General features: G+C 36.5%; 1 protein-coding gene across 3 annotated transcripts in view; it reads left to right on the top strand.

Annotated features, from left to right (window-relative positions):
• LOC143908850 (uncharacterized) overlaps positions 1–14,403 on the top strand; it is a 50,038-nt gene that overhangs the window by 26,341 nt on the left and 9,294 nt on the right. For 2 of the 3 annotated variants that reach the window (XM_077426679.1, XM_077426678.1), the window contains exons 2-3: positions 9,887–10,187; positions 10,373–10,417. In XM_077426679.1, the coding sequence (XP_077282805.1) occupies positions 9,890–10,187; positions 10,373–10,417 (343 nt within the window). In that variant the 5' untranslated portion in view covers positions 9,887–9,889. The remainder of the gene's footprint in view (positions 1–9,886; positions 10,188–10,372; positions 10,418–14,403) is intronic. The other variant, XM_077426680.1, reaches the window with a different exon arrangement.

Here is a 14,403-nt window from a genome sequence, read left to right on the forward strand (position 1 = left end):
TAGCGAGACAATGCCAACACACGAGCCAGAGCTCTTATTATCATCTCTGTTTTGTGAATAATGAGAGCTTTATACCACGGCGTCTGAATTCCCACGGCGCGGGCGCTTCGCTTCAGCGCCGCGGAACAATGAGAGCTTCCGCGGCACGGTGCGCTGTTTCCGTCCACACTTTTCATCGCATCGATGCACATTCCATCATACTTCTCCGAATGCATCCTACGATCGGCCGGCAGATCGAACGAATCAACGTAACGTGCGCGGCTAAAATGCCACGGAAGTACATATCGTAATGCTAATTATTCCTAATTGGATTTCATGCTTCCACCCACACATTTGTTCGATATTCGTGCTTATATCGAAACTATTCTAACCATTTTGCCAAAACAATGAGATACGATTACGTTGTTATAGTTCAGTTTGTTTTAGTCGCTGATAATTGTATTGCACAAAATCCTAATACGATATTAAATTAGATATTATGATATTTTATTGGATTTAAAATTATGTTTATAGTTTTATTATTGAATTAATCTTGAAGCATTGGAAATAATTTTGTAGAAAATCTTAACAGCGAGATCAAGAGACACGGTAGTGTCTCGCGCCAAGTACACGCGGAGCGAAACCGACCGTGACTCTTTTACGCGACGCGACGGGTTGCGAGTACCCGAGATGTTGAGATCTCGATAACGAGTGAACGGATCAAGTTCTAAGTAGGCTTGATCGATAGCTTGGGGTCCAATTAGGGGAGGGGTTTCTTTCATAATATTCCGCTACGTGCCTTACGAGCGGAGATATTGCGACGCAAAGTCCAAATGTGAAAATTTATTTTTAAGATACTCCTCCTAACGCTCTCATTCAATATTATTATGATTATCAGAGAAACGTCCCTTTCACTTTTTCGACGCTGGCGGCGCAGGTATCGCCAGTTTCGATATCGCGCGCGTATTTCGAAATTAGGTCGATAGACTTATCGGTCAGGAGGAAGATTTCTATTTAGGTAAATTAGGTATATATATAATAAATATTGAGTCAACGGAAAAGAAGGTTCTCTATGCTTGGCAGAAAGTGCTGCTAGGGAATTTTTAAGTCGATTCTTATGAATCAAGCTTGAATTTGATATCTATGTATCCCAGGTTGCCGATGACGAGGTCCACATAGTGCGCTCCGTAGTTTTCGGTGTCTACGTGTACTAATACCTTGAATTCGATGTCCACGTGTCCCAGGTTGCCGATGACGAGGTCTACATAGTGCGCTTCGTAGTTTTCGGTGTCCAGATGTAATAATACGTTGAATGCGATGTCTACGTGTCCCAGGTTGTCGATGACGAGGTCCACACAGTGCGCTCCGTAGTTTTCGGTGTCTACGTGTATTAATACCTTGAATTCGATGTTCACGTATCCCAGGTTGCCGATGACAAGATCCAGATAATGCGCTTCATAGTTTTCAGTGTCCAGGTGTAATCGTACGTTGAATTCGATGTCTAGGTGTCCCAGGTTGCCGATGACAAGGTCCACATAATGCGCTCCGTAGTTTTCGGTATCCACGTGTCCCAGGTTGCCGATGACGAGGTCCAGATATCGCGCTCCGTAGTTTTCGGTGTCTAGGTGTAATAATACCTTGAATTTGATGTTCACGTGTCCCAGGTTGCCGATGACAAGGTCCACATAGTGCGCTCCGTAGTTTTCGGTGTATACGTGTATTAATATTTTGAATTCGATGTCCATGTATCCCAGGTTGCCGATGACGGGATCCAGATAGTGCGCTTCATAGTTTCCGGTGTCCAGGTGTAATCGTACGTTGAATTTGATGTCTAGGTGTCCCAGGTTGCCGATGTCGAGGTCCACATAGTGCGCTTTGTAGTTTTCGGTGGCCAGGTGTAATAATATGTTGAATTCAATGTTTAGGTGTCCCAGGTTGCCGATGATAAGGTCCACATATTGCGCTCCGTAGTTTTCGGTGTCTACGTGTATTAATACCTTGAAATTGATGTCTAAGTGTCCCAGGTTGCTGATGACGAAGTCCACATAGTGCGTTTCATAGTTTTTGGTGTCTAGGTGTATTAATAACTTTAAATCTGAATGGGTGCGTTCAGCCGATACTCCGCTAGCCTAGCAATCGTGAGCAGTTGCTCGTTTTTGCTCGCTTCTTTTCTTTTTAATCCAGTAAGTCAAAAAAGAGGAAACGAGCGAAAACGAGCGACTGCTCACGATTGCTAGGCTAGCAAAGTATCGGCTGAACGCACCCAATGTAGGACACGTAGATATCGAATTCGAGGTATTAATACATGTAGACACCGAAAACTACGAAGCGCACTATGTGGACCTCGTCATCGGCAACTTGGAACACGTGGCCATCGAATTTAAGGTATTAATACACCTGGACACCGAAAACTATAGAGCGCGCTATGTGGACCTCGTCATCGGCAACCTGGGACACCTAAATATTAAATTCAAGCTTGATTCATAACAATCGACTTAAAATTTCCCTAGCGGCAGAATTAAAATTATGTCATGACATAATAAAAATCGCTGAATTAAAATTATGTCTGGACATAATAAAAATTGGACAAAAATTATGTTTAGACATAATAAAAATTGGATGAATTAAAATTATGTCTGACGTAAAAATAATTATCAAAAATATCGATACCTGAAGATATCGGTACATTTACAGTTGCGAACAACATTCAGTAAGACACGCAAATAAAAATAAATAAAGAATTTTACAGTTAACGACTTATTAACATTAATCATGCTTTATTGCGATTATGTTTTATGTTAAAATTGAAAAATATATACAAGGTGTACAACTAAAAAGGTTACAGATTATTATTTTAAAAAAACTGAGCAAAATATTAAATTGTTGTTTTCTTTAGAAATAATAGTCCGTAACACTTTTAGCTTCATACCTTGTATTATATACGGTTTATGAGATTATAAGATATATTGTTTATAAGATTAAGATGCGTAACACTACAAAAAGGCGTGATATCCGTACAAAATTACCTTTTTAAAAAAAAGGTAAAATGAGCGCCAAGTACACGCATAATAGTGTATATGTATTATGTTATTACCCTGTTATGTTGTTACCTCGAAAAAAACAAAGTGGTAGTATTATACCTCCAAATAGCTTTATCCTGTACATACTGTTTATACAATGCGTAATATACTACAAAAAGACGTGATATCCGCACACTACAAGGGCCGAAAGTTGAATTTTCGGCCCTGCGCGTCATGATGCCGCGAGGCGAAGCCGAGGGCATCATGACGAGCAGGACCGAGATTTCAACTTTTGGCCCGCGTAGTGTATACGATTTTTCTTCATAGCCGGTCGAAAGTACGTTATTAATTTTACTTTTTTTTAACTTTAAATGTTAATAAGCATGTTTTTGATGCCTGCCCCCGACATTTGCGGCACGAGCGAAGCGAGTGCTGCTGGTCGTGGGGGCAGGCATCAAAATACATTCCAAGAGTCAAGTTAAAATACACAACCAAATTATTTCTTCACAGTTTGACAGTGAAGTTTTGTGTTCTATCTGCCACTTTTTATACGTGTCGTAAACAAGATTGTATCGATCAACATACTTCTTTGGCAACGTATCTGTATTTATTATCAATCGCGCTTCTGCATCGAAATTTCGTATAACTTCTTCCTCGTCTACGGATTCATCAGATGACATATTGACAAAATTAACTTTTTTAAAAAAAGGTAAAAAAAAGCGCCAAGTACACGTATAGTAGTGTATATGTTGTTACCTTAAAAAAAAAGAAAGTGGTAGTATTATACCTCGAAAAAACCTAAGTAACAAGTGGTAGATCTTTATATTTCGAAAAATCTCGAAAAAATCTAAGCAGTAGTATCTTTATTTCCGAAAAATTATAACCCAAGTGATACACGTCACAAAATTATGTTACCTTATCAAAAAGAAGAGTCGCGCTTTAAGTAATCTATTACAATTACAAAAAAGAAATGATATCTCTTTAAGTTAGAGCGCCAATTACAGAGAGAACATGTATATTGCCTCAAAAAATAATTGTTGCACTACATTGAAAAATCTTTACATTGTGTCAATTAGAAAAGAATGTATAATAACAATTTTATAAGATTAAAAAATTTTATTTAAATTTAACAAGGGAATACAAGATATTTAAATACAAAGTTATTTACATGTATATTTTTTAATGGCCACAAAAAATTACAGAAGTAACAGTACAAAATAAAAATATTTTATTAAAATACATAAATTTTTCTTGTAAAAAAACTTGGCGCTGCTAGACCTCGAAATTTTAAATAAATAAATAAACTTATTCTATACTTAATTATAAGCCGCATTATCCGCCGTCCGCGTCGTCACGCACACCCATATCACTCACTCCCACATCCACGCTGATAATCATTTAATATTACTCCCATTGTATTCTTCTCTGAATTATTTTTATTTATTGTTGTCCTTATTTATTTAAAAGGTCTAGCAGCGCCAAGTTTTTTTACAAGAAAAATTTATGTATTTTAATAAAATATTTTTATTTTGTACTGTTACTTCTGTAATTCTTTGTGGCCATTAAAAAATACACATGTAAATGACTTTGTATTTAAATATCTTGTATTACCTTGTTAAATTTAAATAAAATTTTTTAATCTTATAAAATTGTTATTATACATTCTTTTCTAATTGACACAATGTAAAGATTTTTCAATGTAGTGCAACAATTATTTTTTGAGGCAATATACATGTTCTCTCTGTAATTGGCGCTCTAACTTAAAGAGATATCATTTCTTTTTTGTAATTGTAATAGATCACTTAAAGCGCGACTTTTCTTTTTGATAAGGTAACATAATTTTGTGACGTGTATCACTTGGGTTATAATTTTTCGGAAATAAAGATACTACTGCTTAGATTTTTTCGAGGTATAATACTACCACTTTCTTTTTTTTTTAGGTAACAACATATACACTACTATACGTGTACTTGGCGCTTTTTTTACCTTTTTTTAAAAAAGGTAAAAAATACGCAGCGTCGAAAATTATAATAAAAAGTATGAAATCGTCACCTTTAAATTTTGACACTTTTAACTATGGGTGAATAAATATAAATCTGCTGATATTTTCTGGAAACTTATTTTAAAATGTTATCGCTTATATGTTATTTTCTTGCCTTCTTCTATCACAATTCTAAATAGTTGACGTTAGATATTACGGACCCAATGTAATTTCCGGTACTTGAAGAGAAATGATTCCGGTATCAAGGGATTACCGGCGATCGCGCACGTGCACAATAACATCACACTGGAGAAAAATGAGCGAGGGAAAAAGGCAGAGACCTTCACATTTCAATGTCGAAGTTACCCGAGCAAATAACCGCTCGTTTCTGCAGAAATTGCTCGAACACGATGTATCGGCCAGGTATCGGAAGAATCGAAACTGCCAGCCGAGCTCGCGTATATACCCTTTGCGACGAGTGCCCTCGATATCCTCCGTGACTCGCAGAATTGCCGAAGCTTTACGAACGCTGAAGCAAGAACTCTCGTGTCGCAAGCTAAAAAAAGTTTCGCAAATTTCCGGCTGGGATGCAATCAAACGGGGGAAACTCGGAGCTCCAGTTTGATTTAACGGTATTATTCCGAAAAGCAAGACTGATGCCGCGGGGAAAAAACGGTTCCGATCCGATTTACATTTCGCCTCAAGCGAATTCGATCGGATTCTCTCGACAAGCGTCATTAAAGTACTTCAGCCTTCTCAAACTGGTTGCCACTCGATACGCGCTAGTACTTAATTAATGCAAATGTGGCACAAACAGCTTGTTGTTCCACGTATTCGGCCTTTCGATGCATTCCCGATGGAAGCTCGAAGCTTCTTCACGCGCACGGTAAGATGCCGATGCGAAAAAATTTCGATTGTGTCGTCGGGGAAAAGATATCCTCTTTTCTTGTCACAGCCGGATTCATCATACCGTGCGAGGTAAAGTGCAATACAACGGTAATGTTAAGATTGTACAAAATTATCCCTCTGACGAGCCGTATAAGTAAAGTGCATTTCCCACCATCAAGCAACAACTCCTTGTTAGATAAGTTAATTATTTTTCTAACTTAACCAGATTTAATAGAAGAGTTAAATTTTATTAAATGGAACGTAAACTTGTAGAGAAGAGCGCTCCCTATTAATTTACGCATAAAAACTTACGTACTTTAATATACTTTATGTACTAAGGTTACCTGAAATGCTAATGCATCAACATTCTAGACTTTGTAGCCTGCAGCTACGAGATCGCGTTTCTCTTATTTATTTTAAGAAATTGTTCGAAAGAAGCCCCAGTAACCATGCGCGTAATGGAATGCATGAATACATATCTACCAGATTGTGTATCGACAATAGTATATATTGCCGAATTTCGAGATTTTCCATTTTTCCTCGTGTGCGTATATACTATATGTCTATGTGCGTTGCTTGACGCACGCTTGCCTGATCCCGCTACACTGGCGAGCTTACAGCAGAAAGCATTTCGACAGTTCGCCGAGTCTAACAATATATTAATTACTTTACTCGATTTTACGTTACCCGGTTTCATTATTATTTACAAATATGTACGCACTGCTACAAATACGAATTGCGAATTGTGAAATATTATGTCTATAATACTTTTCATATAACTCGACGAATAAAATAAAACTTAATAAATAGTTACGATACTTCACGATTAGATAAATCCGAGAACTTTAAGCATTTTAGAAACTTGTAATTTTACGACTTTACGTGATATCTCTCGTAAAAGCTTTATATATTTTTGTGAGAAATTTCTTGCTGTCATGCAATCTTAAAACCTTCTTTTCTCTCGTAAAGAAGAGTTTATAAATTTGAAAATAATTGTTGCAATTACAACAAATGGCATGTCTTTCTTAGATGCCACAGTACCTAATTGTTCACATAGAGTAAATGAGTAAAAATACTCGCTTCCAGTTTCTAAGAGGCCACAAATCTCAACCTTAATTTCACGGTATTAAGGAAATTCTTAATGGAAGTATAATTCAAATTTAAGTAGATATAAAAGACAAACTGTAAGCGTTAGCACTTTTCCAGCACGGAGAAAACATGCGCGTTAAAATATATATATGTGCACAGAAAAAAAGAATATAGGGTTACTCCGGTATTTACGCCGCGCGGTGTTTTATACCGCAGATGTCAGAAAAAATAGAAGGAATGAAGGTACTTGCTCGCAATTATTCTGTTATGTGCCTTTATGCCATATTAGTATTGTGTTGTAATTTCAGTTCTTTACGTTAATATTAACGAAACTGTCATGAGAGTTGAATCGATTTCTCACCGTAGTAAGAAGCGCGATCTTGTGTTACGACCTACGAAAAAATGATTACTGTAGGGAATGTTAAAGGTTTAATGGTTATTTTATGATACATAAGTGTAGAGGGATAGTAAATGATGGAATACAGCAAAATACAAGTGCATAGCTCTTGTACTTTTTGTTTAGCTTGATGTCTTGTATATCCCTCCTGCTTAGGATATTCGGCATTTTTTGCATGCGGGATTTATGCCATAGTACAGACACTTTGTAAAACTCAAAATCTCCTATGTGTTCTTTTTCCTTCTTTTTTTAGATTGTATAACAATAATCTTTAATGCATCTAACGCTCTTCTATTTTCTTTTTAAAATTTTTCAGTTTTATAATTTGTTTATCATTCTTACATCTTAATAAACTTCTTACGCACATTTTATAACTTATTATGGCATTTTATTTCTTTATTTATAAACATTATTTGTAATTTTTTATAAGGCGTATATTTCACCCATGAATGTCATATAACCCACCCCTCTGGGATATATGGCAAAAATGCAAGAGTTTCTAAAAGTTTTTTTAAATAAATACAAAGAATGAATATTTCATATTTCTATTTTTTTTATAATAGTAAACAGTATAAAGTTTTTATTAGTATAATTTATTTGCCTAAAACATAGTAAATAGTACTCGATAAATTAAATTTTCCTTAGCTGTGTTATCCTATTTTTTATTTAAAAATATCTTTAGTTTCAACGTGAAAATCTTGCAGTGAGATTATATTGCGTTAAATGAAGAAAACTTGCTTGAATGAAGTCATTATATAGTTAAAACAACCTAGCTTCCGAAGCGCGGATTTAGCTCGCGGCTGGTCAGGGTTCGGAGTAGGCGCGGAGAAAGACACAAGACTCGGTTAAAATATAACAAAACAGAAAGGTTTATTTAATTATATGCGCAGATACATATATAGAGATGCTCGCGGGAGCGGCGCGTATGTACACAAGATCGTGGTCGCTGCTGCGATAGCGGCGGTATATGTGCGGGAGATCGCGGTCGCGGTTTTTAACGGCGGCGGATAGCGCGAGGTCGCTGGGTACGTGAAATAGATCGCGGACGCGGTTGCACGGGCGGTGACGTAAAGGTAACGCGGGGTTGTGGCTGGGCCAGCGGCGGCAGTGAGGTCGTAAGGCGATTGGATCGCGATGGGACGTGATATCGGGCAGCTAAGACCCTTAGCGGAGATAGAGAAGTACTCCTCTTGCCCCTGGCGCACCGATTTGGGTAGGCGGGAGGCGGCACCGAGTGGCCAAGACCCTTGGCGAGTAAGAGAAGAACTCTCTTACCCTGGTTTACTCCGGTGTTACAGGTGTGCGTATGGAAGTTTGAGTCAACCGCCTAGATACTTCACTCGGCAGAAGCAGAGAGCTCTCTCTACCTCCGGGTTGTTCGACTGTGGGATTTCGGGATCCGTGAGTAGCGGAGAATCGGTCGGATCGGTTTGCTAGCTCACGGTCGAATCTAAAACTAAGCAACATTGCTCGGTTTATATACGCCCGCGATGGCGTGTTGGCGTGGCGGGGGTATACGCGACGGCAATCGCGCGCGCCGGGATGGGGCGGTGGAGCGTTCGGGAAGTACGGCGTCCCGGCGCGCGTCGCGACTGCGTTCGGCGGCTCTCGGCCGTTTTCGGCATCGCTCGGCGCTCCGAGTCGGATGCCGCGCTAAGTCCGTTTGTGGACTGATACGCGCGATGGTTCGTTTAAAAAAGGGCACATCGTGCCTTGTCTCGCCCGGCGGGTGTTCGTCCGGGCGGCATCCGGCTGATGTTCGCCGGGGATGATGCGTTTCGGGGCGCATCGTTACATAGTTGAACCAAGAGAAAAATATTGAAATAAAAAGTTGTAATTCTTAGAATAAGATTATAGTTATCTTGTTTATATACGAAACAATCTATATCTTTTTATAGGAATTTCAACTTTTTATTTCAATATTTCTTTCTTGGTTGAACTGTATAATGACTTCATTCAAGCAAGTTCTCTTCGTTTAACGCAATATAATCTTATTCAATATTTCCACGTTGAAACTAAAGATATTTTCACAAATCAAGAATATTCTTTCTTTTTGTGTGAATATCCAACTAAATATTTATAAAGTATACAGTGTATTGTATATTAAAAATTTATAAAATTATATTTTGTAGCAGATACGAAAAATCAAATTGGAACAAAGAAACACTTTATGAAAGCTTTAAAACTAATTCAAGAAATATTAGGCATTTGCATAGTGTTCACACTAGTATCTAATATATATAAATAAAATTATCTAGATGGTCATCCAGATAAAGAAATAGAATCATCTTTATCTTATCTAGGTAAAAAAAAAATACAAAGTAAATTCACCTTCATCTTAGATAAAAAAATTATATTATCTTTATTAATTTTCCTCGTTAATCATACGCCGTAAGAAAATCTTTGGAATCAAAGAAACGGAAGCAAGCATGCAACTCTTTCAAGAGTGGAGGTTTCCTACGACAATACACCTTGCGCTTATCACCGCCGCGACAATCTACGATCATTTCGTCTTCATCGTTCTGATTTCAGAAAATGCGCTCCGCGGCCGTGTGCATCGCCTTTGTCCTGACGTACACGAGCGGGTCGTTTGTCGCGGGTTTGCGATACATCGATCCGCAGGCGGGAAGTAACGGCGACATCGGCGACAAACGATTGGACCTGACCGAGCCGTCGTGCGACGAGCTGCGCGCCATGTGGAGGTACACGAAGAGGCAGAGCAGAGCCGCTAAAACCACCAACGGATATCCCATGTACTCGTTCAATCCCAATATATGGCCGCGTACCGCAGTGTTTCCCGATCGCATTAAATTATCCAGAGGATACACGCGAGGTAAGAGCCTTACGTTTGCTCCGTTACACGAAGCCGCAACGGAACTTAGGCGAGATCTTTCTAAAAATTCGGGGATTCGCCTTTGCCATCTGAAGACAGGATATAGAAAATGATATAGAGATAATTTCTTTAAACGTAAGATAAAAAATTTACAAAAATAAAAAAAACTGATTGGCTTTGCGCAGATATCGTCGCTCCTACACGATTGAAATTGCGAGAAGAGTTGGAAGGTAAGCAAATTTTTTGTATAATTTTTCAATTTTTGTGTGTATGTGTCGCTTGCTGAATGTAAAATTGCGTACAAACGATTTCGAAGATAATTAAGTATTATTCCTCGAAGATCACTTGCTTGTCGGGGTCGACTTGATGAAAATACATTTATCTCGCTACGCTATTGACAGTAATAATTAAGACGCAAATTCTTGCGCGAATTGATGTATCTTTCTCGATATAAAAAAAAGCGCCGTGTATAGTTGGGAAGGAGGAGGGGGAGGGGGTGAAATGGGCGGATGTAAGGAAAGGAACGCGTGCGTTTTATCGATTTTATGCATCGAGTGGTGCATCGTAGCCCACTAGAGTTACAGCGCAAACCTGCACCCAGGCAGGCTGGCAATTCCATCTTGCAAATACGCGACGCACATGTGGGTCAAGCGCGCCACTTTACCTACGTATATATGCGTCAGGCACTTACGCTAACGAGTGTACGCTACGATTCAGGCTAATTATCGGGGGAATATTGGTTACCTATCGCTTTGAAGCGCGAATAGCATCGCAGGCTCGATTCGCAGGCGCTTTGACCGCGTCTAAATCCGATTGCCCCCGTGCAAAGCGAACGCGCAATTAACACACATCGCGCTCGAATTATTTAATTCCTCCTCTGTGCGATTTTTAGTTAAATCAAAAAATTGGCCTCTTCAATCATAGTTAAAATGCAAAGATAAATAACAAACTTATTTAATTTCAGCAACGAGGAACCACAAAATCTTGACAGGAGTAAACATTAGATAAAAAGAAAGTTGTAAAAAGTTGTAAATTAATAAGAGTATGAATTTTTTGTTATGTATGTATGTCTGTTAAGTACATTTAACAATATCTTGGTATAAAAAATGGGATTTTATGATAAATATTAACACATCACTGTGTCCATTTCAATTCTGTTCTGCGAAAGAATCTTGCTTGAATGCTAACTATACTTCACAGAAAAGAAAGAATATTTTTATTTAAAGAATATCTTTATTTTTGACATGTAAATCTTAAAATGCACAGAGAAAATTTTCTCTTAAAATTTACCCTAAAATCACGGTAGTTGTGGGACAACATGTACCACCAAGAATTTTATGCGAGCTATTCTGAAATATCTACCATAATAAAAAATATTAATATCTATTACATTATAAATTTGATTAATTTTACTAAAATATATCTAGGAAATTTCAATAATTTTTTAAAATTTTCCAATCTGCTTGATAATTTTTATCACGTTGTTTGTAAAATGTCTTTTGTATATTTTAAAAATTCCTTGGTTGCCAAGTTGTCCTAAGTTTGTAGTGAATTTAAGGGTAAAATATAGAAAAAATTCTCTTCGTGTGAGATTATACAGCATTAAACAAAGATAAATTACTTGCATCAAAGCATTAGGGTAACTCCGGTATTGACGCCGCGCGAGGATTTACGCTGCAGAAGTCAGAAAAAATAGAAGGAATAAAACTTGCTCGCAATCATACTGTTATTTGCTTTTATGCCATATTAGCATTGTATTGTAATTTCAGTTCTTTACTTTTAATATTAACAAAACTGTCGTGAGTTGAGTCGATTTCTCAGCGTAGTAAGAAGCGCGATCTTGTGTTACGACCTACGTAAAATGATTACTGTTATAGGGAATGTAAAAGGTTTAATATGGTTATTTCATGATACATAAGTGTAGAGGGATAGTAAATGATGGAATACAGCAAAATACAAGTGCATAGCTCTTGTACTTTTTGTTTAGCTTGATGTCTTGTATATCCCTCCTGCTTAGGATATTCGGCATTTTTTGCATGCGGGATTTATGCCATAGTACAGACCGTATACAGACACTTTGTAAAACTCGAAATCTCTTATGTGTTCTTTTAGCCCAGTCAATAGAGACATTTAAATGGAATTAATTCCGGGAAGCGATTTTTTTTTTACTGTTTTGGAGGGTCATGGGTAGTTTAAAATCGGATTTTCGGGATACTAACCCTGGAGCGTTAGCCGCCATTTTGATTAGAAAGGTGATTTTGTAAATATCTCGCTTATTTTAAACTTTAGAATAAAAGTGGTAATGACCAAACTTGTAGAAAATTTAATACTCTACAATTTTGGTCCTTATCATTTTTTACTTAAGATCGATATTTTGGGTCTTAGACTCGAAAGTAGGAGGGGGGAATTTTTTTTATTTTTTTTTTTATTTTTTGAATAAACGCGCCATAAACTCTACCCCCGTGGTGGTGTGGAAAAGATGTTTTTTATATTATACCAAATAAATTCAAAAAATAAAAAGAAAATAAAAAAATGTTACCCCCCACTTTTGAGTCTAAGACCCAAAATATCGATCCTAGATGAAAAATGATAAGGACCAAAATTGTAGAGTATTAAATTTTCTACAAGTTTGGTTATTACCACTTTCACTCTAAAGTTGAAAATAAGCGAGATATTTACAAAATCACCCTTCTAATCAAAATGGCAGCTAACGCTCCAGGGTTAGAATCCCGAAAATTCGGTTTTAGACTACCCATGACCCTCTGAAACAGTAAAAAAAATCGCTTTCCGGAATTAATTCCATTTCAGCGGTTTTTTTGGGCTCTATTGGCTGGGCTATTTTTCCTTCTTCTTTTGGATTGTATAACAATAATCTTGAATGCACCTATTCGCTCTTCTATTTTCTTTTTAAAATTTTTCAATTTTATAATTTGTTTATCATTCTTACATTTTAATAAACTTTTTACACACATTTTGTAACTTATAATGACATTTTATTGCCTTATTTATAAACATTATTTGTAATTTTTTATAAGGCGTATATTTCACCCATGAATGTCATATATCCCACCCCTCTGGGGTAGGATATGGCAAAAATGCAGGGGTTTCTAATAGTTTTTTTTATTAAATACAAAAAGAATTAAATACAATAAATATTTTATATTTCTATTTTTTTTATAGTAATAGACTGTATAAACTTTTTATTAGTATAATTCATTTGCCTTAAACATAGTAAATAGTACTCGATAAATTAATTTATTAGAAGTTAGCCCTCCACTTTTAGAATTAACATATTTTCACGGTTGTGCTGAATTGTGCTAGGTTTGTGCTATATTGTGCTCGAATATTATAACCATAATATGAAAAATACAAAAAAAAAATTTTTTAAACGAATTTTTAGGTTAGCCCCCCCACTTTTCGTTTTTTTCAATTTTTTCGATTGTGCTGAGTTGTGCTAAGTTGTGCTAACACACACACACACATTGTGCTAAAATATTATTTTAAAAAAATAATAACATAAAAAGTTACAATAAAAAAATCATTTTTGGATATAATTTATTGCTTCCTCATAGAGGAAGCTTTGTTTTCGTGAATTCCGTATATGAACCTTCAATTGCGTATAAAGTTGGGTTTAGTCAACTAAATTTAAATTAATTATATATAAAATAGGGGTAGAAAAAACCAACAAAGAGATTGGTTTTGGAGTTTTTTCTGCCAATATGTTCAGATTGTTGTAAAACGTCGAAATATCGTCTAAAACAACCCGTCCGTATGTATGTATGTGCACATTTGATGTTGTGGTTGCTCTAACTTCCGCAAATATTAAGATATTGAGCTGTTTTTTTTTTAATCGATAGAGTATCATTCAAAGAAGGTTGATATTGAATTTGGAAATGATCGGTAAAGGGGTTCTTTTTTAAAAAAATTTTGAATTTTTTTAGAAATGTCTGTGGTTGCTCTAACTTCCGCAAATATTGAGATATTGGGCTGTTTTTTTTTTTTTAATCGGTAGAGTATCATTCAAGAAAGGTTGGTAGTAAATTAGGCGATGATCGGCAAATTAGAAATGTCCGTGGTTGCAAATAGAAAACTTCGCTTACAAAGTTTATTTTTATAATAATAACAGATATTAGTATAACAGATATTAGTTGCAATAAAGTTTATCACAATAAAAACAAGTGTGCAAGTAGAAACTTGCACATTGCTTCCTCATAGT

This window comes from Temnothorax americanus, unplaced genomic scaffold (genome assembly GCF_048541705.1).
Source record: "Temnothorax americanus isolate GAGA-0224 unplaced genomic scaffold, ASM4854170v1 Scaffold118, whole genome shotgun sequence".
In the NCBI taxonomy this organism is placed as follows: domain Eukaryota; kingdom Metazoa; phylum Arthropoda; class Insecta; order Hymenoptera; family Formicidae; genus Temnothorax; species Temnothorax americanus.